General features: G+C 61.6%; 1 protein-coding gene across 1 annotated transcript; it reads left to right on the forward strand.

The window, feature by feature from the left end:
* The first annotated feature begins 830 nt into the window (after window positions 1-830).
* On the forward strand, window positions 831-23,467 carry AHNAK2 (AHNAK nucleoprotein 2). Its single transcript, XM_066343108.1, has 7 exons — window positions 831-923; window positions 2,181-2,282; window positions 3,358-3,499; window positions 3,755-3,939; window positions 4,054-4,383; window positions 5,486-8,953; window positions 9,437-23,467. Exons 2-7 carry the CDS (start codon window positions 2,268-2,270, stop codon window positions 22,736-22,738), a joined length of 17,442 nt encoding a protein of 5,813 aa, XP_066199205.1. The 5' UTR covers window positions 831-923; window positions 2,181-2,267; the 3' UTR covers window positions 22,739-23,467.
* Window positions 23,468-25,083: the final 1,616 nt, after the last annotated feature.

Consider the following 25,083-nt stretch of genomic DNA (forward strand, 5'->3'; position numbering starts at 1 on the left):
TGTTCATTGATTGCTTTCTTATAGGTGCTTTGACCAGGGGGCTCCAGCAAAGCGAGTGACCCCTTGCTCAAGCCAGTGACCTTGGGCTCAAGCCAGTGACCATGGAAGGGGTCATGTCTATGACCCCATTGACAAGCTGGCTGCCCCTATGCTCAGGCTGGATGAGCCTGTGCTCAAGCCAGCGACCTCAGGGTTTTGAACCTGGGACCTCAGCATCCCAGGCCGATGCTCTATCCACTGCACCACCACTGGTCAGGCTCCTTTGCTGTTGTTTTTTTTAATATGCCATAGAATTTTTGTCAACTGCTGGACGCGATGGGTTACAGTGTAACTACTCTGGATTCTATTCCCCTCAGGGCTGTGATTACTGTTGTGTGTGGCTGAGTCTCCGGGACTGAATCTGTCAAGTCTGTCCCTTTGTCTGAACCCCCCCCATCCTGCCCCACTGCCCTCTGACCTGATGTCACCACCTCCCAGCTCAGTGGCTGTGGGTGCTCCCACACCTGCATGTGACCTCAGACGCAGCATCCAGGATGGGGGGGCAGCACCCCCATGATGTCCGTGCTCTCCTGGGCCCCCACCCTCAGGCCCTCCCCCTGGTCCTCCCGCCTGCGGAGCTCATGACTAACCCTCTCTCTCCCTCTCCGCAGTGTCTGGCCGGCAGCTGCAGCCTGGGGAGCCAGATGCAGAAACGGAAGAAGAGCCCTCTGTAAGTGAGGCCCAGGGAGGACGCGTGCCCTCCTCAGACCTCCTCCCCTTCCCTGGGCCAGGGCAGGGGCAGAGCCCTCGTGGCTGAGATCAACCTGACTCTCTCCTCCCGCCAGGTGACCGAAGGGCCCGCCGACGAGATCATTCGGCCACGGCCACAGGGGTCCTCGCCTGTCTATGAATGCGCAGCTGAGGGTGCCGGCTTCGGACTTCCGGTAAGCATGCCAGGCAGAGGCGTGCAGGCCGAGGGCAGGCTCAGGGCACTGCCCCGGTGGCCACCTCTCCTCCTGCGCCGTCCTGCGTGGGCAGCTCCCTCGGGTGTCTGTGCAGCCACGCTGCCCGCTGGCCACAGCCTGTGACTGATGGACCGTCCTGACTCCTCTGCTGCCCCTACCCCTCCTTCCAGCTGACCAGGACACATGAAGATGGCCCGTGTGTGTGTGTGTGTGTGTGTATGGATGGGGGTGCAGACCTCCTGCTGCAATGTGCAGTGGGTGCAGGGGGTGTGCGTGTGCATGCCGTCTCTGGAGAGGAGACACAGCGTCCCCCACAGCTGCAGGAGTCAGCCCCCTGTGCACACGGCCCCGCACTGGGGACACAGCGTTCCCCACAGCTGCAGGAGTCAGCCCCCTGTGCACACGGCCCCGCACTGGAGACACAGCGTCCCCCACAGCTGCAGGAGTCAGCCCCCTGTGCACACGGCCCCGCACTGGGGACACGGCGTCCCCCACAGCTGCAGGAGTCAGCCCCCTGTGCACACGGCCCCGCACTGGAGACACGGCGTCCCCCACAGCTGCAGGAGTCAGCCCCCTGTGCACACGGCCCCGCACTGGAGACACGGCGTCCCCCACAGCTGCAGGAGTCAGCCCCCTGTGCACACGGCCCCGCACTGGGGACACGGCGTCCCCCACAGCCGCAGGAGTCAGCCCCCTGTGCACACGGCCCCGCACTGGGGACACGGCGTCCCCCACAGCCGCAGGAGTCAGCTCCCTGTGCACACGGCCCCGCACTGGAGACACGGCGTCCCCCACAGCCGCAGGAGTCAGCCCCCTGTGCACACGGCCCCGCACTGGGGACACGGCGTCCCCCACAGCCGCAGGACTCAGCCCCCTGTGCACACGGCCCCGCACTGGAGACACGGCGTCCCCCACAGCCGCAGGACTCAGCTCCCTGTGCACACGGCCCCGCACTGGGGACACGGCGTCCCCCACAGCCGCAGGACTCAGCCCCCTGTGCACACGGCCCCGCACTGGGGACACGGCGTCCCCCACAGCCGCAGGACTCAGCTCCCTGTGCACACGGCCCCGCACTGGGGACACGGCATCCCCCACAGCCGCAGGACTCAGCTCCCTGTGCACACGGCCCCGCACTGGGCGTTCTGGGCCTTTCGGGCGGGACTTCTAGAACTCTCTAAGTCCCTCTCATCCCCTGGGCTGGGTCCGGTGGGTAACCCTCCGTGTCTGTGGCCACAGGAAGACACGCCGAGCCGGCAAGGCCCCCCAGGGAGGCGGAGATCCTGGTGGAAGAGGGATTCTGGGGACTCACGGACGTTTTCCAGGATGAGTTATTCAGAGGTGAGTATGGCGGGAATGGAGGGTCAAGGAGGTAGACCCCTCTACAAGAGCTCCAGCCGGGGGCACCAGGGCCAGAGCAAGGAGAGGTGCAGGAGAAGGGCACGCCTGTCCCCCTTGTCAGGCCTGAGGCGGGGCAGGGGCCCCAGAAGGCTGGTCCAGGCTTGCCCCGACACCCCTGACCTCCTCTGAGGAAGAGCCATGCTCCCGGCCAGACACTCAGGTACATAGACTTCCATGTTCTCAGCCGCAGGTGGGAAGGCTGCTACCCGCTGCCCAGGCCACAGCAGGCGCCAGGCTCCGTGGGCTCGCAGTGGGGAGGGGGCACTGCCCGCCGAGGCGGCCTTTCCTGTCACTGTGGCCCTGGCAGTCCTACAGGGCTGCCTGCCCCCCACCCCGTGCCAGGCCCCCGCCGGGCACCAGGGCAGGCCAGCTGCACCGTCTGCTGCATTTCTCTTGGTGTTTGTGGCCCCTTGTGGTTTGAGCAGCACCTGCCCCATTGGTGACCAGAGCTGCATGCGTGTAAAAGAACAAGGGGCGATGGAGGAAGGCCCTGACCGCCGGGGGCAGGAGCCTCTCCTCTGCTTACCAGGTCCCCCTGGGCCTGGACGGGTGTGGACAGGCTGCCTGTGAGTCCTGGCAGGTGGGGACAAGGACAAGAGGAGGTCACTCCCACCTGAAGCAGCCATAGCCGGCTTCCAGAGAAGCTGGTCCCAGCAGCCCAGGAGCCCCTGGCTGGGGGCCCACCGCTCGCCCTGTGTCGCTGGGTGGGGGCAGGATCTGGGGTCTCATCCTCGGGGGAGGCCGCCCCGCTCGCCCTGTGTCGCTGGGTGGGTGCAGGATCTGGGGTCTCTGTCCTCGGGGGAGGCCACCCCGCTCGCCCTGTGTCGCTGGGTGGTGGGCAGGATCTGGGGTCTCTGTCCTCGGGGGAGGCTGCCCCGCTCGCCCTGTGTCGCTGGGTGGTGGGCAGGATCTGGGGTCTCTGTCCTCGGGGGAGGCCGCCCCTGGCACCGATGCCCCTGGTGGGACGGGCGTGTGCTCACCGCGGCCCTGGTGTGCTCCTGCTCCGCCCGTGCAGGAGGCATCGGAGGTGACACTGAAGACGGAGGTGGAGGCCGGCGCCAGTGGCTACAGTGTCACGGGTGGTGGGGACCAGGGCATCTTCGTCAAGCAAGTGTTGAAGGACTCCTCGGCTGCCAAACTCTTCAGCCTGAGAGAAGGTGCCATGGCCACCCCACCCCTCGTGTCCCCCATGACGGTCCCTGTCAGGATGGGAGGGGCCCGGAGAGGGCCAGGGGCCGCAGCCGGGGCTCGGGATGACTGCCAGCCCTGCTGGGTTTTCTTTCCGGGGACACGGGGTGGACTCTTCGCAGCCCTGGCTCGGCTGGGCGGACCCCTCCTGTCCCGGGTGCAGCGGTGGCGCAGCGGGGGGCCGGGTAGCCTGGGGGGGCTAAGGCCACTCTGTCTTGGTCTAGGGGATCAGCTGCTCAGTGCAACCATCTTCTTTGACAATATTAACTATGAAGACGCCCTCAAAATCCTTCAGTACTCCGAGCCATACAAGGTCCAGTTCAAGGTCAAACGGAAACTTGCCGCCCCAGGGGACAAGGAGTGGGCTTCCAGTGCTGCACGGCGCGCCTCGAGGCGTTCAGGGACGCAGGTGAGGCTGCCTCACACGGCCCCGGGCCGAGGCTGCGTGGATACCTGGCCCAAGGGCCACAGGCCCCCGGCTTCCTGAGCCAGTTCCCACAGGCCCCCTCCCCCTGTGCTGCAGGACAAAGGTGTCGCAGACGGGAGTGCTGACACACCCGTGAAGACTCTGGAGAGAGATGGGGACCGAGAGAGGCTCATCTCCCAGCCCAGGGATGGCAGAGGCCGGCGGCCACAGAAGGAGAGGCTCTCCTGGCCCAAGTTCCAAGCCATGAAGAGCAAGCGGGGGCCCCGGAGGTCCCACAGCTCCTCGGAGGCCTACGAGAGGAGGAGGGCGCCCCACGTGTCCCCGACAAGCTCAGACACGGAGGCCCAGTTCCCGGCAGAGGGGCAGGAGCAGAACGCGGGAGCCGGCAGCCAGCGGAGGAGGAGGTTTCTGAACCTGAGGTTCAAGGTGGGCTCGGGGCAGGGGCCCTTGCGAGTGTGGCGGCCAGGCAGAGGGGCCCAAAGCGGGGCTGTCCAGGCCAGGGACACGGGGGAGGCGGGGTCCTGGCGTGAGAGCGGACGGGACACTGGGGGCTGCTGCACACGGCAGGAGAGGACAGGATAGCAGGGGTGCGAGAGAGGGCGCCCGCTCTGAGCGTGCAGCACCCCGAGAACCTGACCCCCGAGGGAGAGAGGGCAGGACAGCAGGGGTGCGAGAGAGGGCGCCCCACTCTGAGCGTGCAGCACCCCGAGAGCCTGACCCCCGAGGGAGAGAGGGCAGGACAGCAGGGGTGCGAGAGAGGGCGCCCCACTCTGAGCGTGCAGCACCCCGAGAGCCTGACCCCCGAGGGAGAGAGGGCAGGACAGCAGGGGTGCAAGAGAGGACGCCCGCTCTGAGCGTGCAGCTCCCCGAGAACCTGAGCCCCCAAGGGAGAGAGCCCGGGGGGGGGGGTGAGCCCGTCTGCCACCCACAGGCTCCTAAGAGACAAGGGTGGGGAAGGTCCAGGAGGAGACGGTGCCACAGGGAGAAGGCCCAGCCCTGGCACAGAGTGGACGGGGCCACAGGAAGGCAGTGCAGGGGGCTGGACTTGGGGGCCTGCCACGCTGTCTCTGCAGGCCCCACAAGTGAAGACCAGACATAGGGCCACCAGCCACAGAGTTCCGGATAGGATTACCCAACTCAGAGACACCCACATGCAGCTTTTCCAAAGAAAAAGTGCTGGGGAACAAGAGGAGGCTTGATCGCACTCAGGTGGGGCCTGGACAAGGGTGGTCCGGCGGCCGTGGCCGTGAGAAAGGGTGACCAGAGGCCAGAGGCACAGTGGGACAAAGTCCCTGCGCTGCCCACGCCCAGTGGGGAGAGCAGAGGGGCGTGGCAGGCCTTGGAGAAACAGATGGGGGGGGTTAGAGGGAGGACGGAGGAAAACATGATGGAAAGGCCGCGGCTCAAAGCGCCTTCGTTCAGGTGGTCCCGCAGGAAGGATGCAAAGTCAGGGGCAGAAAAACAAAGGCAGAAAAAAAAAAGAAAAGAAAAAGAAAGAAACAGACATTTCATGGTTTTCAACTTACAGACGGACTCGGCAGAGGTCAGCGATAAAGAAGAGCGAAAAGGACAGAGATCTCTACCAAAAAGAACGGCTGAAAAAGAATTGGGGGAGAAAATGGAGGGAGACATGGCCCTGGGGGACAAGGACACGACTTCCAGAGACAGCAGGTTCAAGATGCCCAAGTTCAAGATGCCGTCCTTCGGCATGTCAGCGCCGGGCAAGTCCGTGGAGGGCTCAGTGGACGCGACTCTGCCAAAGGTCCAGATGGACGTGTCCCTGCCCTCCGTCCAAGCTGACGTCAAGACCGGTGACATCAGCACTGAGCTGCCTTCTGCTGACGTAGATTTAAGGACACACAAGATGGACATAAAGATCCCAGAGGGCCACTGGCCCGAGGGAGGGCTCCATGGTCCCGCCGAAGAAACAGGCCTCAAAGGGCACCTGCCCAAGGTGCAGATGCCCAGCATCAAGATGCCCCAGATGGACTTTAAAGGCCCCCAGGTGGACATCAAGGGGCCCAAAATAGACCTGAGAGGTGCCAAAGGGGAGGTGACCACCCCCGGCATGGACGTGTCGCAGCCCAGCATAGAGGTAGACATCCAGGCTCCAGGCGCCACACTGGAGGGAGACATGGCCCTGGAGGACAAGGACGCGACCACCAGAGACAGCAAGTTCAAGATGCCCAAGTTCAAGATGCCGTCCTTCGGCATGTCAGTGCCAGGCAGGGATATGGGGACATCTGTGGATGTGCCTATGCCCAAGGCCACAGGGGAGGTGACAGTACCCTCTCTGGAAGGTGAGATTAGAGCCCCAGAGGGCAGCATCCAACTGCCGTCTGCTAAAGTCCAGCTCCCTGAGGGAGAGCTGGAGGTGGATCTTCCCGAGGGAGAGGTGACTCTGGGTGACCTGAAGGGCAAAGCAGAAGGGACCAGGTTCAAGGGCCACCTGCCCAAGGTGCAGATGCCCAGCATCAAGATGCCCAAGGTGGACATCAAAGGCCCCCAGGTGGACATCAAGGGGCCCAAACTGGATCTGAAAGACACCAAAGGAGAGGTGACCACCCCCGACATGGACATGTCACTGCCCAGCGTGGAAATGGACATCCAGGTTCCAGGCGCCAAGCTGGAGGGAGACATCAGACTGGGAGACAAGGACGCGGACTCAAGAGACAGCAGGTTCAAGATGCCCAAGTTCAAGATGCCGTCCTTCGGCATGTCAGTGCCAGGCACGTCCGTTGAGGGCTCAGTGGACGTGTCTCTGCCAAGGGTTCAGGCGGACGTGTCCCTGCCCTCCACTCAGGCAGATGTCAAATCTGGTGACGTCAGCATTGAGCTGCCATCTGCCGAAGCGGACGTCAAGACAGGAGAGAGGGGGATGGAGTTCCAGGAAGGCCACCTGCCCGAGGGACAGCTCCATGGTCCTGCTGCTAGACTCAAAGGGCACCTGCCCAAGGTACAGATGCCCAGCATCAAGATGCCTAAGGTGGACTTCAAGGGCCCCCAGGTGGACATCAAGGGGCCAAAACTGGACCTGAAGAGTGCCAAAGGGGAGGTGACAGCCCCCGATGTGGATGTGTCATTGCCCAGCGTGGAGCTGGACGTCCAGCTTCCAGGAGCCAAGCTGGGGTCAGACATTAGTGTGGGAGACAAGAATGTGGCCACCAGAGACAGCAAGTTCAAGATGCCCAAGTTCAAGATGCCGTCCTTCGGCATGTCAGTGCCAGGCAGGGATATGGAGACGTCTGTGGGTGTGCCTATGCCCAAGGCCACAGTGGAAGCGACAGGGCCCTCCCTGGAAGGTGAGATCAGAATCCCAGAGGGCAGCGTCCAACTGCCGTCTGCTGAAGTCGAGCTCCCTGGGGGAGAGCTGGAGGTGGCCCTCCCTAAGGGAGAGGTGACGCTGGGCGAGCTGAAGGGAGAGGTAGAAGTGGCCAAGTTCAAGGGCCGCCTGCCCAAGGTGCAGATACCCAGCGTCAAGGTGCCCAAGGTGGACATCAAGGGCCCCCAGGTGGACATCAAGGGGCCCAAACTGGACGTGAAAGGCATCAAAGGGGAGGTGACCACACCTGACATGGACGTGTCGCGGCCCAGCATGGAGGTGGACATCCAGGCTCCAGGTGCCAAGCTGGAGGGAGACATCAGCCTGGGAGACAAGGACACGACCTCCAGAGACAGCAGGTTCAAGATGCCCAAGTTCAAGATGCCGTCCTTCGGCATGTCAGCGCCAGGCAAGTCCGTGGAGGGCTCAGTGGACGTGTCTCTGCCAAAGGTCCAGAAGGACGTGTCCCTGCCCTCCGTCCAGGCTGACGTCAAGTCTGGTGACCTCAACATTGAGATGCCATCTGCTGACGTGGATGTCAGGACAGGCGAGATGAGCATGAAGTTCCCAGAGGGCCACCTGCCCGAGGGAGAGCTACAGGGTTCAGCCGCTGGAACTGGACTCAAAGGACACCTGCCTAAGGTGCAGATGCCCAGCATCAAGATGCCCCAAGTGGACTTCAAGGGCCCCCAGGTGGACATCAAGGGGCCCAAAATGAGCCTGAAGGGTTCCAGAGGGGAGGTGACCACCCCTGACATGCATGTCTCTCTGCCCAGCGTGGAGGTGGATATTAAGGCGCCTGTCGCCACACTGGAGGGAGACATGGCCCTAGGGGACAAGGACGCGACCACCAGAGACAGCAAGTTCAAGATGCCCAAGTTCAAGATGCCGTCCTTCGGCATGTCAGTGCCAGGCAGGGATATGGGGACATCTGTGGATGTGCCTATGCCCAAGGCCACAGGGGAGGTGACAGTACCCTCTCTGGAAGGTGAGATCAGAGCCCCAGAGGGCAGCATCCAACTGCCGTCTGCTGAAATCCAGCTCCCTGAGGGAAAACTGGAGGTGGCCCTCCCCAAGGGAGAGGTGACTCTGGGCGAGCTGAAGGGCAAAGCAGAAGCACCCAGATTTAAGGGCCACCTGCCCAAGGTTCAGATGCCCAGCATCAAGGGCCCCCAGGTGGACATCAAGGGGCCCAAACTGGACCTGAAGGGGGTCAAAGGGGAGGTGACCATCCCTGACATGGACGTGTCACTGCCCAGCGTGGAGGTGGACATCCAGACACCTGTGACCACGCTGGGGGGAGACATTGGACTGGGAGACAAGGAAGCGACCACCAGAGACAGCAAGTTCAAGATGCCCAAGTTCAAGATGCCGTCCTTCGGCATGTCAGTGCCAGGCACGTCCGTTGAGGGCTCAGTGGACGTGTCTCTGCCAAGGGTTCAGGCGGACGTGTCCCTGCCCTCCACTCAGGCAGATGTCAAATGTGGTGACATCAGCATTGAGCTGCCATCTGCCGAAGCGGACGTCAAGACAGGAGAGAGGGGGATGGAGTTCCGGGAAGGCCACCTGCCCGAGGGACAGCTCCATGGTCCTGCTGCTGGACTCAAAGGGCACCTGCCCAAGGTACAGATGCCCAGCATCAAGATGCCTAAGGTGGACTTCAAGGGCCCCCAGGTGGACATCAAGGGGCCAAAACTGGACCTGAAGAGTACCAAAGGGGAGGTGACAGCCCCCGATGTGGATGTGTCATTGCCCAGCGTGGAGCTGGACGTCCAGCTTCCAGGAGCCAAGCTGGGGTCAGACATTAGTGTGGGAGACAAGAATGTGGCCACCAGAGACAGCAAGTTCAAGATGCCCAAGTTCAAGATGCCGTCCTTCGGCATGTCAGTGCCAGGCAGGGATATGGAGACGTCTGTGGGTGTGCCTATGCCCAAGGCCACAGTGGAAGCGACAGGGCCCTCCCTGGAAGGTGAGATCAGAATCCCAGAGGGCAGCGTCCAACTGCCGTCTGCTGAAGTCGAGCTCCCTGGGGGAGAGCTGGAGGTGGCCCTCCCTAAGGGAGAGGTGACGCTGGGCGAGCTGAAGGGAGAGGTAGAAGTGGCCAAGTTCAAGGGCCACCTGCCCAAGGTGCAGATGCCCAGCGTCAAGGTGCCCAAGGTGGACATCAAGGGGCCCAAACTGGACGTGAAAGGCATCAAAGGGGAGGTGACCATGCCTGACATGGACGTGTCGCGGCCCAGCATGGAGGTGGACATCCAGGCTCCAGGCGCCAAGCTGGAGGGAGACATCAGCCTGGGAGACAAGGACACGACCTCCAGAGACAGCAGGTTCAAGATGCCCAAGTTCAAGATGCCGTCCTTCGGCATGTCAGCGCCAGGCAAGTCCGTGGAGGGCTCAGTGGACGTGTCTCTGCCAAAGGTCCAGAAGGACGTGTCCCTGCCCTCCGTCCAGGCTGACGTCAAGTCTGGTGACCTCAACATTGAGATGCCATCTGCTGACGTGGATGTCAGGACAGGCGAGATGAGCATGAAGTTCCCAGAGGGCCACCTGCCCGAGGGAGAGCTACAGGGTTCAGCCGCTGGAACTGGACTCAAAGGACACCTGCCTAAGGTGCAGATGCCCAGCATCAAGATGCCCCGAATGGACTTCAAGGGCCCCCAGGTGGACATCAAGGGGCCCCAAATGAGCCTGAAGGGTACCAGAGGGGAGGTGACCACCCCTGACATGCATGTCTCTCTGCCCAGCGTGGAGGTGGACATTAAGGCGCCTGTCGCCACACTGGAGGGAGACATGGCCCTAGGGGACAAGGACGCGACCACCAGAGACAGCAAGTTCAAGATGCCAAAGTTCAAGATGCCGTCCTTCGGCATGTCAGTGCCAGGCAGGGATATGGGGACATCTGTGGATGTGCCTATGCCCAAGGCCACAGGGGAGGTGACAGTACCCTCTCTGGAAGGTGAGATCAGAGCCCCAGAAGGCAGCGTCCAACTGCCGTCTGCTGAAGTCCAGCTCCCTGGGGGAGAGCTGGAGGTGGACATCCCCAAGGGAGAGGTGACTCTGGGCGAGCTGAAGGGCAAAGCAGAAGGGGCCAAATTCAAGGGCCACCTGCCCAAGGTGCAGATGCCCAGCATCAAGATGCCTAAGGTGGACATCAAGGGCCCCCAGGTGGACATCAAGGGGCCCCAACTGGACCTAAAAGGCACCAAAAGGGAGGTGACCATCCCCAACATGGATGTGTCACTGCCCAGCGTGGAGGTGGACATCCAGACACCTGTCACCACACTGGAGGGAGACATTGGACTGGGAGACAAGCAAGCGACCACCAGAGACAGCAAGTTCAAGATGCCCAAATTCAAGATGCCGTCCTTCGGCATGTCAGTGCCAGGCACGTCCGTTGAGGGCTCAGTGGATGCATCTCTTCCAAAGGTCCAGGCGGACGTGTCCCTGCCCTCCATTCAGGCAGATGTCAAGTCTGGTGACGTCAGCATTGAGCTGCCATCTGCTGAAGTGGACGTCAAGACAGGAGAGATGGAGACGAAACTCCCAAAGGGCCACCTGCCCGAGGGACAGCTCCATGGTCCTGCTGCTGGACTCAAAGGGCACCTGCCCAAGGTACAGATGCCCAGCATCAAGATGCCTAAAGTGGACTTCAAGGGCCCCCAGGTGGACATCAAGGGGCCAAAACTGGACCTGAAGGGGGCTGAAGGGGAGGTCACTGCCCCCGATGTTGAGGTGTCTCTGCCCAGCGTGGAGGGGGACATCCAGACTCCAGGAGCCATGCTGGAGGGAGACATGGCCCTGGGGGACAAGGACGCGACCACCAGAGAGAGCAAGTTCAAGATGCCCAAGTTCAAGATGCCGTCCTTCGGCATGTCAGTGCCAGGCAGGGATATGGGGACATCTGTGGATGTGCCTATGCCCAAGGCTACAGGGGAGGTGACAGTGCCATTCCTGGAAGGTGAGATTAGAGCCCCAGAGGACAGCATCCAACTACCGTCTGCTGAAGTGAAGCTCCCTGAAGCAGAGTTAGAGGTGTCCCTTACCGAGGGAGAGGTGACTCTGGGTGACCTGAAGGGCAAAACAGAAGGGGCCAAGTTCAAGGGCCACCTGCCCAAGATGCAGATGCCCAGCATCAAGGTGCCCAAGGTGGACCTCAAGGGCCCCCAGGTGGACATCAAGGTGCCAAAACTGGACCTGAGGGTCACCAAAGAGAAGATGACTTCCCCTGATGTGGACATGTCTCTTCCCAGTGTGGAGGTGGATGTCCAGGCACCTGGCACCAAGCTGGAGGGAGACACGGCCCTGGGGGACACGGAGGCGGCTGCCAGAGACGGGAAGTTCAAGATGCCCAAGTTCAAGATGCCGTCCTTTGGTGTGCCAGCACCAGGGAAGTCTGTCGAGGGCTCGGTGGACGCGTCTCTGCCAAAGGTCCAGGCAGACGTGTCCCTGCCCTCCATCCAGGCTGATGTCAAGTCCTGTGACCTCAGCACTGAGCTGCCATCTGCTGACGTGGATGTGAGGACAGGCGAGCTGGGTATGAAGTTCCCAGAGGGCCACCTGCCCGAGGGAGAGCTCCAGGGTCCTGCTGCTGGACTCAAAGGGCACCTGCCCAAGATGAAGATGCCCGGCATCAAGATGCCCAAAGTGGACTTCAAGGGCCCCCAGGTGGACATCAAGGGGCCCAAACTGGACCTGAAGGGGGTTAAAGGAGAGATGACTGCCCCTGACGTGGACGTGTCTCTGCCCAGTGTGGAGGGGGACCTCCAGGCTCCAGGCTCCAAGCTAGAGGGAGACATCGGGTTGGGAGATGAATCGGCCACTAGAGACAGCAAGTTCAAGATGCCCAAGGTCAAGATGCCGTCCTTCAGTGTGAGCACACAAGGCAAAGATCTGGGAACATCTGTGGACTTTCCTACGCCCAAGGCCACAGGGGAGGTGACAGTGCCTTCCCTGGGAGGCAAGACTATAGCTGCAGAGGGCAGCGTCCAACTGCCGTCTGCTGAAGTCCAGCTCCCTGGGGGAGAGCTGGAGGTGGACCTCCCCAAGGCAGGGGTGACGCTGGGCGAGCTGAAGGGCAAAGAAGAAGGGGCCAGTTTCAAGGGCCACCCGCCCAAGGTGCAGATGCCTGGTATCAAGGTGCCCAAGGTGGACATCAAGGGGCCCAAACTGGACTTGAAGGGCTACAAAGGGGAGGTGACCGCCCCTGATGTGGACGTGTCTCTGCCGGGCATGGAGATAGATACCCAGGCACCTGTAGCTAAGCTGGAGGGAGACATGGCCCTGGGGGACATGGAGGCGACCACCAGAGACAGCAAGTTCAAGATGCCCAAGGTCAAGATGCCGTCCTTCGGCATGTCAGTGCCAGGTAAGTCCATTGAGGGCTCAGTGGACGTGTCTCTCCCAAAGATTCAGGCCGACGTGTCCCTGCCCTCCATCCAGGGCGATGTCAAGTCCTGTGACCTCAGCATTGAGTTGCCATCTGCAGAAGTGGACGTCAAGACAGGCGAGCTGGGCATGGAGCTCCTGGAAGGCCACCTGCCCGAGGGTGAGCTCCATGGTTCGGCTGAAGGAGCAAAACTCAAAGGGCACCTGCCCAAAGTTCAGATGCCCAGCATCGAGATGCCCAAAGTGGACTTTAAGGGCCCCCAGGTGGACATCAAGGGGCCCAAGCTGGACTTGAAAGGTGCCAAAGAAGAGGTGACCGTGTCCAGCATAGATGTGTCACTGCCTAGCATGGACGTGGACATCCAGACTCCAGGAACAAAGCTGGAGGGAGACATCAGCCTGGGGGACAAGGACGTGGCCGCCAGAGACAGCAAGTTCATGATGCCCAAGGTTAAGATACCATCCTTCAGCATGAGGGCACCAGGCCAAGATTTGGGAACATCTGTGGACTTCCCTCTGCCCAAGGCCAAAGGGGAGGCCACTCTGCCCTCCATGGAGGGTGAGATTAGAGCCACAGAGGGCAGCGTCCAACTGCCGTCTGCTGAAGTGGACCTCCCTGGGGGAGAGCTGGAGGTGGCCGTCGCTAAGGGGAAGGTGGCGCTGGGTGAGGTGAAGGGCAAAGCGGAAGGCGCCAGGTTCAAGGGCCACCTGCCCAAGGTGCCGGTGCCCAGCATCAAGATGCCCAAAGTGGACTTCAAGGGCCCCCTGATGGATGTCCAGGGGCCCACACAGAACCTAAAGGGTGCCAAGCAAGAGGTGACCACGCCCGACGTGGAGGTGTCGCTGCCCAGTGTGCAGGTGGATATTCGAGTGCCAGGCGCCAAGATGGAGGGAGACACGGCCCTGGGGGACATGGAGGCAGCCACTAGAGACAGCACGTTCAAGATGCTCAAGTTCAAGATGCCGTCCTTTGGTGTGTCAGCACCAGGCCAGTCTGTCGGGGGCTCGGTGGACGTGCCTTTGCCAGAGGTTCCGGCGGAAGTGTCCCTGCCTGCTGTTCAGGCTGACATCAAGACCAGTGACCTCAGCACTGAGCTGCCATCTGCTCAAGTGGACGTCAGGACAGGCGAGTTAGCTATGAGCGTCCTGCAAGGCCACCTGCCCAAGGGAGAGCTCCAGGGGTCAGCAGCTGAAGCTGGACTTAAAGGGCACCTGCCCAAGGTACAGATGCCCAGCATCAAAATGCCCAAAGTGGACATCAAAGGTCCCCACATGGACATCAAGGGGCCCAAACTGGATCTGAAGGGCTTCAAAGGGGAGGTGACCGTTCCTGATGTGGACGTGTCTCTGCCAGACATGCAGGTGGATATCCAGGCCCCTGTAGCCAAGCTAGAGGGGGACATGGCCCTGGGGGACAGGGAGGGGGCCACCAGAGACAGCAGGTTCAAGATGCCCAAGTTAAAGATGCCGTCCTTCGGCATGTCAGTGCCAGGCAAGTCTGTCGAAGGATCCACCAATGTGTCTGTGCCAAAGGTCCAGGCGGACGTGTCCCTGCCCTCCATCCAGGGTGATGTGAAGACCAGTGACTTCAGCATTGAGCTGCCATCTGCCGACATGGATGTCAAGAAAGGCGAGCTGGGCATGAAACTCCCAGAGGGCCACCTGCCCAAGGGGGAACTGAAGAGTCCAGCCACTGGAGCTGGACTTGCTGGGCACATGCCCAAGGTGCAGATGCCCAAAGTGGACTTCAAAGGCCCCAAGGTGGACATTAAGGGGCCCAAACTGGACCTGAAAGGCGCCAAAGGGGAGGTGACCACACCTGGCATGGACATTTCACGGGACAGCATAGAGGTGGACCTCCAGGCTCCAGGTGCCAAGCTGGAGGGAGACATCAGCCTGGGAGACAAGGACACGACCACTAGAGACAGCAGGTTTAAGATGCCCAAGTTCAAGATGCCGTCCTTCAGTGTGACAGCACAAGGCAAAGATTTGGGAACATCTGTGGACTTACCTATGCCCAAGGCCACAGGGGAGGTGACAGTGCCTTCCCTGAGAGGCGAGATTATAACCCCAGAGGGCAGCGTCCAACTGCCATCTGCTGAAATCAAGTTCCCTGAGGGAGAGCTGGAGGTGGACCTCCCCAAGGGAGAGGTGACACTGGGCGAGCTGAAGGGGAAAGAAGGGGCCAGTTTTAAGGGTCACCTGCCCAAGGTGCAGATGCCTGGCATTAAGGTGCCCAAGGTAGACATCAAAGTTCCCCCGGTGGACATCAAGGGGCCCCAACTGGATCTGAAGGGCTTCAAAGGGGAGGTGACTGCCCCCAATGTGGACGTGTCTCTGCCCAGCGTGGAGGTGGACATCCAGGCACCTGTAGCCAAGCTAGAGGGAGACATGGCCCTGCGGGACATGGAGGCGACCACCAGAGACAGCAAGTTCAAGATGCCCAAGGTCAAGATGCCGTCCTTCGGCATGTCAGTGCCAGGCAAGTCTGTTGAGGGCTCAGTGGACGTGTCCCTGCCCTCCATCCAGGGCGATGTCAAGTCCTGTGACCTCAGCATTGAGTTGCCATCTGCAGAAGTGGATGTCAAGACAGGCGAGCTGGGCGTGAAGCTCCCGGAGGGCCACTTGCCCGAGGGTGAGCTCCATGGTCCGGCCGAAGGAGCAAAATTCAAAGGGCACCTGCCCAAAGTTCAGATGCCCAGCATCAAGACGCCCAAAGTGGACTTTAAGGGTCCTCAAGTGGACATCAAGGGGCCCAAGCTGGACTTGAAAGGTGCCAAAGAAGAGGTGACCGTGTCCAGCATAGATGTGTCACTGCCTAGCATGGACGTGGACATCCAGACTCCAGGAACAAAGCTGGAGGGAGACATCAGCCTGGGGGACAAGGACGTGGCTGCCAGAGACAGCAGGTTCATGATGCCCAAGATTAAGATGCCGTCCTTCAGCGTGAGGGCACCAGGCAAAGATTTGGGAACATCTGTGGACTTCCCTCTGCCCAAGGCCACAGGGGAGGCCACTCTGCCCTCCATGGAGGGTGAGATTAGAGCCACAGAGGGCAGCGTCCAACTGCCGTCTGCTGAAGTGGACCTCCCTGGGGGAGAGCTGGAGGTGGCTGTCGCTAAGGGGAAGGTGGCGCTGGGTGAGGTGAAGGGCAAAGCAGAAGGCGCCAGGTTCAAGGGCCACCTGCCCAAGGTGCCGCTGCCCAGCATCAAGATGCCCAAGGTGGACATCAAGGGACCCAAACTGGACTTGAAGGGGGCTGAAGGGGAGATGACTGTCCCCAACATAGACATGTCTCTGCCCAGCATTGAAGTGGACATCAAGGCGCCTGTCGCCACACTGGAGGGAGACATGGCCCTGGGGGACAAGGACGCGACCACCAGAGACAGCAAGTTCAAGATGCCCAAGTTCAAGATGCCGTCCTTTGGCATGTCAGTGCCAGGCAGGGATATGGGCACATCTGTGGATGTGCCTACGCCCAAGGCCACAGGGGAGGTGACAGTACCCTCTCTGGAAGGTGAGATTAGAGCCCCAGAGGGCAGCGTCCAAGTGCCGTCTGCTGAAGTCCAGCTGCCTGGGGGAGAGCTGGAGGTGGCCCTCCCCAAGGGAGAGGTGACGCTGGGCGAGCTGAAGGGAGAGGCGGAAGTGGCCAAGTTCAAGGGCCACCTGCCCAAGGTGCAGATGCCCAGTATCAAGATGCCCAAAGTGGACATCAAAGGTCCTCAGGTAGATATTAAGGGGCCCAAACTGGACCTGAAAGGCACAAAAGGGGAGGTGACCACCCCGGCTGTGGAAGTGTCGCTGCCCAGCGTGGAGGTGGACATCCAGGCTCCAGGCGCCAAGCTGGAGGGAGACATGGCCCTGGGAGACAAGGACACAACCACCAGAGACAGCAAGTTCAAGATGCCCAAGTTCAAGATGCCGTCCTTCGGCATGTCAGCGCCAGGCACGTCCGTTGAGGGCTCAGTGGACGTGTCTCTGCCAAAGGTCCAGAAGGACGTGTCCCTGCCCTCCATTCAGGGCGATGTCAAGTCTGGTGACCTCAGCATTGAGCTGCCCTCTGCCGATCTGGATGGCAAGACAGGCGAGCTTGGTGTGAAGCTCCCGGAGGACCACCTGCCCGAGGGACAGCTCCAGAGTCCTGCTGAAGGAGCAAAACTCAAAGGACACCTGCCCAAGGTGCAGATGTCCAGCATCCAGATGCCCAAGGTGGACATCAAGGGCCCCCACATGGACATCAAGGCGCCGAAACTGGACCTGAAGCAGATCAAAGGGGAGGTGACCATCCCTGATGTGGACATGTCGCTGCCCAGTGTGAAGACTGACCTCCAGTCTCCAGACTCTAAGCTGGAGGGAGACATCCGGCTGGGAGACAAGGATGCGACCACCAGAGGCAGCAAGTTCAAGACGCCCAAGTTCAAGATGCCGTCCTTTGGTGTGATGGCACAAGACAAAGATTTGGGAACATCCGTAGACTCACCTATGCCCAAGGCCACAGGAGAGGTGACAGTACCCTCCCTGGGAGGTGAGATTAGAGCCCCAGAGGGCACCATCCAACTGCCATCTGCTGAAGTCGAGCTCCCTGGGGGAGAGCTGGAGGTGGCCCTCACCAAAGGAGAGGTGACACTGGGCGAGCTGAAGGGAGAGGCGGAAGTGGCCAAGTTCAAGGACCACCTGCCCAAGGTGCAGATGCCCAGCATCAAGAGGCCCAAAGTGGACATCAGAGGTCCTCAGGTGGACATCAAGGGACCCAAACTGGACCTGAAGAGTGCCAAAGGGGAGGTGACGGCCCCCGATGTGGACGTGTCTCTTCCCAGTGTGGAGGTGGACATCCAGGCACCTGTAGCCAAGCTGGAGGGAGACATGGCCCTGGGGGACATGGAGGCGACCACCAGAGACAGCAAGTTCAAGATGCCCAAGTTCAAGATGCCGTCCTTCGGCATGTCAGCGCCGGGCAAGTCTGTTGAGGGTTCGGTAGACGTGTCCCTACCTTCCATCCAGGGCGATGTCAAGTCCTGTGACCTCAGCATTGAGCTGCCCTCTGCCGACTTGGATGTCAAGACAGGCGAGCTGGGCATAAAACTCCCAGAGGGCCACCTGCCCGAGGGAGAGCTACAGGGGTCAGCTGCTAAAGCTGGACTCAAAGGGCACCTGCCCAAGGTACAGATGCCCAGCATCAAGATGTCCAAAGTGGACTTCAAGGGCCCCCAGGTGGACATGAAGGGGCCCAAAATGGACCTGAAGGGGGCGGAAGGGGAGATGACCATGCCTGACAGGGACATGTCTCTGCCCAGCATTGAAGTGGACATCAAGGCGCCTGTCACCACGCTGGAGGGAGACATGGCCCTGGGGGACAAGGACGCGACCACCAGAGACAGCAAGTTCAAGATGCCCAAGTTCAAGATGCCATCCTTCGGCATGTCAGTGCCAGGCAGGGATATGGGGACATCTGTGGATGTGCCTATGCCCAAGGCCACAGGGGAGGTGACAGTACCCTCTCTGGAAGGTGAGATTAGAGCCCCAGAGGGCAGTGACCAACTGCCATCTGCTGAAGTCCAGCTCCCTGAGGGAAAACTGGAGGTGGCCCTGCCCAAGGGACAGGTGACGCTGGGCGAGCTGAAGGGAGAGGCGGAAGTGGCCAAGTTCAAGGGCCACCTGCCCAAGGTGCAGATGCCCAGCGTCAAGATGCCCAAGGTGGACATCAAAGGTCCTCAGGTGGACATCAAGGGGCCCAAACTGGACCTGAAAGGCACAAAAGGGGAGGTGACCACCCCGGCTGTGGAAGTGTCGCTGCCCAGCGTGGAGGTGAACATCCAGGCTCCAGGAGCCAAGCTGGAGGGAGACATAGGCCTGGGAGACAAGGACGTGGTCACCAGAGACAGCAAGTTCAAGATGCCCAAGTTCAAGATGCCGTCCTTCGGCATGTCAGCGCCAGGCAAGTCTGTTGAGGGTTCGGTAGACGCGTCTCTGCCAAAGGCTCAAGCTGACATGTCCCTGCCCTCCATTCCAGCTGATGTCAAGTCCAGTGACCTCAGGACTGAGCTGCCATCTGCTGCCCTGGACATGAAGACTGGTGATGGTCTTGGTGTGGAGTTCCCAGAGGGCCGCTGGCCCGAGGGACAGCTCCATGGTCCCACCGAAGGAGCAGGACTCAAAGGGCACCTGCCTAAGGTGCTGCTGCCCAGCATCAAGATGCCCACGGTGGACTTCAAAGGCCCCCAGGTGGACATCAAGGGGCCCAAACTGGACGTGAAAGGCGCCAAGGCGGAGGTGACTGTCCCCGACGTAGATGTGTCTCTGCCCAGTGCGGAGGTGGACATCCAGGCTCCAGACCGCAAGCTACAGAGTGGCATTGCCCCGAAGGTCAAGGATTCAGCTGCCAGAGACAGCAAGTCCAAGATGCCCAAGTTCAAGATGCCGTCCTTCGGCGTGTCAGTGCCAGGGAAGTCTGTCGAGGGCTCGGTGGACGCGTCTCTGCCCAAGGTTCAGGCGGACGTGTCCCTGCCCTCCGTCCAGGCTGATGTCAAGTCCTGTGACCTCAGCACTGAGCTGCCATCTGCTGACGTGGATGTGAGGGCAGGCGAGCTGGGCGTGATGCTCCCAGAGGGCCACCTGCCCGAGGGAGAGCTCCAGGGTCCAGCCACTGGAGCTGGACTCAAAGGGCACCTGCCCAAGATGAAGATGCCCAGCATCAAGATGCCCAAAGTGGACTTCAGGGGCCCCCAGGTGGACATCAAGGGGCCCAAACTGGACCTGAAGGGTGCCAATGAGGTGGTGACTGCCCCCGACGTGGACGTGTCTCTGCCCAGTGTGGAGGGGGACATCCAGGCTCCAGGCTCCAAGCTAGAGGGTGACATGGGCCTTGCAGAGAAGGAGATGGTCAGCAGAAGTAGTAAGTTAAAAATGCCAAAGGTCAGCATGCCATTCTTTAGAACATCCTCCAGTAAGACTTCTTTGGTTTCATCTCAAGTTCTCGACAGTGGTCAAGATGCAGAAGCGACTTCCTCTTTGGACCACACAGGTGCTGTCGTCGATTCCGCCGATCCTTCTATTTCTTTTGTCGACGTGGGTAGAGCCTCGTCAGTTGACATGTCTGGAGAAAAGACCAAAATGAAGAGACCCCACACTAAACTTCCGAAGGTCCTCTCTCCTTCAGGAAAATCTCCTAAAAGCCTGGGAACTCTGGACAAGGATTCTGGGGTTTCTCTCCCCGGGGATGCCTCGGCCACTCCAGCCGTGGTGGGTGGAGGCGGGTCTCTCAAGGAGCGTGGACCCGCTGTGGGGCCGTCTGTGCACGGGCCCCAGGTGGGCTGGCCCAGCGTTTCTTCCGCCAGGCTTGATATCAGTGGTCCTCATGCTGAATTCTCAGCGGGAACTTCCTGTGAGGGTGTCACGCTCACGAAGTACCAGGTGACTCTCCCCACAGCCCCTGTCTCTCCGGAGCTGTGTCAGGGACCCCTCTCTGTGTGCGAGGGTGATGCTACTGTTCTCCGCAGAGAATGGACCGCAGACCTGTCGTCCCGGGAGACAGTTCCTTTGTCCCAGACTGACAGCCACCCTGCCCCGGCAGACGCCCTGACTGACGCATCTTATGGTCGGGTGACTTTTCCTAAATTCCATCGACCAAAGTTCAGGTTTTCAGTGTCACGAACAGGAGAGGCCGCGGGGGGTGCCCTGTCTCCTCTCAGCCCTGCGGAGATGCTGGGCTCCGAGGGGGCCCCGTGGTCAGCAGCTCAGCTGCCACCTGCAGGTGTCTCCACGTCTCAGGGGCCGGAAGACCCCGCGGGTGGAGCCGGGAGGTCAGCCGTGGCTCCAGGTGGGGGCCCAGCCGAAGATGCTGACCGTGAGGGGAAAGGCAGTCCCTTAAAAATGCCTCGGCTGAGGCTCCCATCCTTCAGGCGGTCCCCGAAGAAGGGGGCGGAGCCCAAAGGGGACTCTGGACACAGCCTGGTCGTAGATGCAGAGGCGCCCGGGGTTCACGCCCCACAGGTGGAGGCCCAGGTGCACGTGACTCCTGAGAAGGACGGAGAGAAGGGGAGGGTGAAAACGCCCGGGTTTGCCATGCCGAAACTGGCACTTCCCAAAATGAAGACTTCCAAGGGGGAGGCAGAGCTGGCCACAGGGGGGGCCCGTGGTGAGGGTACTGCTGGGGCTCCTGCTGCAACCTCCGGCCCCCCAGAAGGAGAGGGTGTGAACCTCCACCTGACACAGGCCCACCTTCCCACTGTGGGCTTTGCCAAACCTGACCTCAGACCCAGCCAGGTCCAGGTGGAGGTGAGCCAGTCTCTGGGTGACCTTCCTCCCCCCAAACACAGCCTGTCTCTCGGAGATGGCAGCAAAGGGCCTGGGCTTGGGGAAGGCTCAGCAGGTCAGCCTCCGGGGCAGGCGGTGGCCCCCTCAACCAGAGACCCCCTCGAGGCAGCCTGGGAAACACTGGAGTCGGGGGCCCCTGTGGTGGGGAGCCCCGAGGGGGGTGCGGCGGTGGGAGCTGTGCCAGCCGGCTCGCAGGACAGCTGGTTTCGGATGCCCTCGCTCCGCCTGCCCGGCTTCTGGCGCTCCTCCAAGGAGCGGGGCGGGGCTGCAGGACCAGGTGCTCAGATGCAGGCTCCTGCCACGGGCGCAGCAGGGGGAGGAGAGGCACCATCTACCGTCACCAGCACTGAAGTCTGTGCTCCTGGGTCAGAGGTGGTGGCAGCTGTGACCCCACCGCCCCCAGAGGCAGGGACAACGGAGGTCCCGCCTCCCGCCCCCGAAGGCCCCCTTAAACTGAAGGCTTTGGAGACGGACATGCCAGCCCAGATCGCTGTCGTGGACGTGGGCCGCGTCTGGGAGGGTGCGGTGCTTGCTGTCAAGTTCCCCACACTAAAAGTGCCGAGGTTCACCTTCCCGGCCCCCAGCTCGGAGGGCGATGTCTTCATCCCCCCCGGGAGAGAGGTGTGGTGCCCAGACAGCAGCGGCCTTGACCTGGCCCTGCGTAAAGAAGGCTCCGCAGTCTGGGCCATGAGCATCTCCGAGACAGGCGATGGCGACAGGGTCCCCCGGGAGCAGCCTGTGGCCCTTGACCTCTCCTCGGACGCTTCCCCCATCTCTAAAGTCAGAGTTCACATTCAGGGTGCTCGAGTGGAGACCCAAGAGGTCACCATCCACAGCAGGGTCACAACCGAGTTGGCTGGCCTGTCGGGATCCGAGGCTTTTTCCACTCAGATCGTTCGGGAGACGGAGATCCCTGCTTCCGAGGTCCAGATGCCTTCTTACGGGTTTTCATTGCTCACGGGGAGGGTCCTGGAGGGCCCCTTGCGGGCTCAGGTGCACGTGGTCACTCCGGACTCTCAGCTGCCGCAGCCGGAGGGCTCGCAAGCAGCTCCCACACAAGTCGCCCCCGGGGCCGACCCCGTTGACGGGGATCTCCAGCCCGACACGGGAGAACCATTTGAAATGATCTCCTCTAGCACCAGTGTGCCGGGACCACAGACACTCACGTCCGAAGCGCGCTCTGGCCCCCAGGGTGCCGGTGCCGACAGCTGCTCAGACGAGGAGCCCGCGGAAATCCTCGAATTCCCCCTTGAAGATGGCGGAGACGAAGACGAGGCTGCCCGAGAGAAACCAGAGAGCAAACGGCCTTCAGGTCGGTTCCGGTTTTGGCTGCCGAGCCTTGGGTTCTCGTCCTCGGCAGAGGACGCCAGCACGGATTCCCCAGACGAGGCGCGGACACCCGCCCCGGTCCAGGCGCAGCCCGAGGCCCGCCCTGCGGCAGAGCTGCCCAAGAAACCGGAGAAGGCCGGCTGGTTCCGATTTCCCAAATTGGGGTTCTCTTCGCCTCCCGGCAAGAAGAGCTCAAGCACTGAGGACGCGGCAGGCCTGGCGGAGCCGGAGCCCCAGGATGAAGCAGTCACCTTTTTTGATGCCCGAGAAAGCTTCTCCACCGAGGAGAAGGACGGGGAGCCCGCAGCGGCGGCAGGCGCCAGCCCGGGCCCCGGCGCCATCGTGACCTCCGTTGCCAGAACGGAGTTAGCGAGGCTGGAGCCGCCCGGGAAACCCAGCGCTGAGCCCGCGCCCAGGCCCGCAGCCAAGTGAGGCCACAGGGGTGGCTTCTCAGGGGAGGAGAGAGGTACCCAGTCGGAAAGCGGAGGCATGTCCACCTCGACTCACAGACTCACAGAAGACAAAGCAAGAGAAACTGGCCGCCATCCATCGTGGAGCCCTCCCTCCTGACACGGGGACCCAGCTCTGGAAGCCTAGGGCGCCAGGACCACGCGGGGGTGGGGTGCTCTCAGAAACGCTGCTGGAGAAGGTCTTGGCAAACGCGCTTATAGGGACCTGTCCCCAGGGCCAGCTAGGACAGCTGTTTCTTTGAGGATGAGGCAATAATGGCCGTGGGGGTGGCTGTTGTGTGGGTGTGGGCGTGGCCGCCATGTGGGTGTGGGCGTGGTGTGGGCGTGGCCCTGTCCTGCCGCTGCTTCCCGGCTGGCTGATGGAGCTTCCCTGTTTCAGGCAGAGTCTCGCATATTCCTGCAGGATTTAGGACCCCATTGCCTGCGCGCTTATTACCAGCTCACTCCTGTGGTTGAATGCCCCGCCAAGCCAAGCTTTGGGGATTTCATGTGACGTGCACAGACGCTGGGCAGGCGAGCGGTGGCCAGCACTGGCTGGGGCCGAGCTCAGGGGCAGCTGTGGGTGGTGGGCCAGCAGGGGGGCGAGGAGATTCTGTCCAGCGTCACTGCCCCTGTGAGATTTTTGTGCACACGCTGCGCCAGACTCCGCTCCCTGTTCCCCAATGGGCAATAAAGGAGATGACGCTCCCACCGTGGTGGCTGCGAGGGCTTTTGTTCCGGGAAGGACACTGTCCCTTGGTTCTCCCCCACCCCCCCCACACACACACACACACACACACACTTCCAGCCCCAGTCTACAGAGGACAGTGTCCCTTGGTTCTCCCCCCCACACACACACACACACTTCCAGCCCCAGTCCATAGAGAACAGACTCAGAGGTGAGTCCTCGAGTGTCCACAGATCCACTTGTCCATCCAGACCCTCCTATGAGCCAGCATCAGGGTGACCCAGCGGAGATGCGGCAGGAACACAGACACACACGTCCCCGCCCAGCCGGACGGCACAGCACGGACAGCACAGACAGAGGGCCCGGCCCGTAGGGTCAGCAAAGTTCTTGGCTGAGACGACGGCCACCTCAGAAGCTTCCTTCACCACAACGCCCTCCTCTGAGCAGCCCTCAGGGAGTGAGTCCACACAGGGCAGCGAATGAGGTTCAAGGGGTTCCCTGCAGCGGTCATGTCTCCTCCTGAGCTCACGGGCATGCAGGGCTCTGAGGAGGCTTGCCCACATGCCCCTCGTCTGGGCAGCTCATGGCTGTGGGTACAGAGGCAGGAGCTGGGCTCTGGACCCGTCTGGAGGACAGTAGGCCCAGAGGGTAGCCCGCTGCTCCCGGGGGTGCCCATCCTGTGCGGCCCTGAGGTAGCAGGAGGGCAGTGTCCACAGGGAGCGGAGCTCAGGTTGGGAGGAGAGGCTGGGTCCCTTCCCCCATGCCATCGCCGGCAGGTCACGGCTTCCGCTGTGGCTGGCTGGAAAGGCCGTCCAAGTCAGGGGGCGTGGAACCCTCCGGAGAGAGCTGACATCAGGGCCCAGAGCGGCTCGGGAGTGGGAAGACGTGGAGGGGAAGTCAGTGGGGCCTTCTTCCTGCGGCCAAGCAGGACTGCTGCCCTCTCAGGCTCCCTGGCTCCCTGCCTGGCCATGCAGCCCTCTGGGAACACTGGGTGGGGGCTGCCCGGCTTCGGGAGCTTTCATCCCTCTCAGAACAAGAGTTAGGTCTTGGTTGGGAGGCCGAGAGGGCTGTGGAAGCTGCTGACCCCGTGCAGCCCTGCTTTCCGGTGTGAGTCATCTGCGCTGTGTAAGAAATCACCACAAATGAGCAGTTTAGCATGACACAAGTTTATCATCTCTCAGTTTCTGTGGGCCTGGAGTCCAAGCACAGCTCAGCTGGTCCCTCTGCAGGGCCCCACAGGCTGTGACCGAGATGACAGTGGGCCCGTGGTCTCCTCTCCGGACTTGGCTGGGTCAGGAGCTGCTAGGGAAGTCGCGGGTCTGATGGCAGTGTTCAGTCCCCTGTGCGCTGGTGACGGGGCCTCTGTTTCCTGCCAGGCAGTGTCCGGTGCCTCCCAGCCAGCCGGCAGGAGAAAGTCCTACCTGTCACGGTCTTCCTTCCCATACCACCTCTGGGCACTCTGCTGGTTACTAGCAAGGACGGTTCAACCACCCCCAAGGGAAGGGGCTCACACGGGAGGCAGCACAACCCAGAAGGGCCCCATCAAGGACCCCCTGGGGTCTCTCTGTCCCCATCCATCCGGATCTCCTGTGGAAGGGGACTGCTCTGGAGCTGGCCCTCGAGGCTGCCGCTGAGGCATG

This window comes from Saccopteryx leptura, chromosome 6 (genome assembly GCF_036850995.1).
Source record: "Saccopteryx leptura isolate mSacLep1 chromosome 6, mSacLep1_pri_phased_curated, whole genome shotgun sequence".
Classification (NCBI taxonomy): domain Eukaryota; kingdom Metazoa; phylum Chordata; class Mammalia; order Chiroptera; family Emballonuridae; genus Saccopteryx; species Saccopteryx leptura.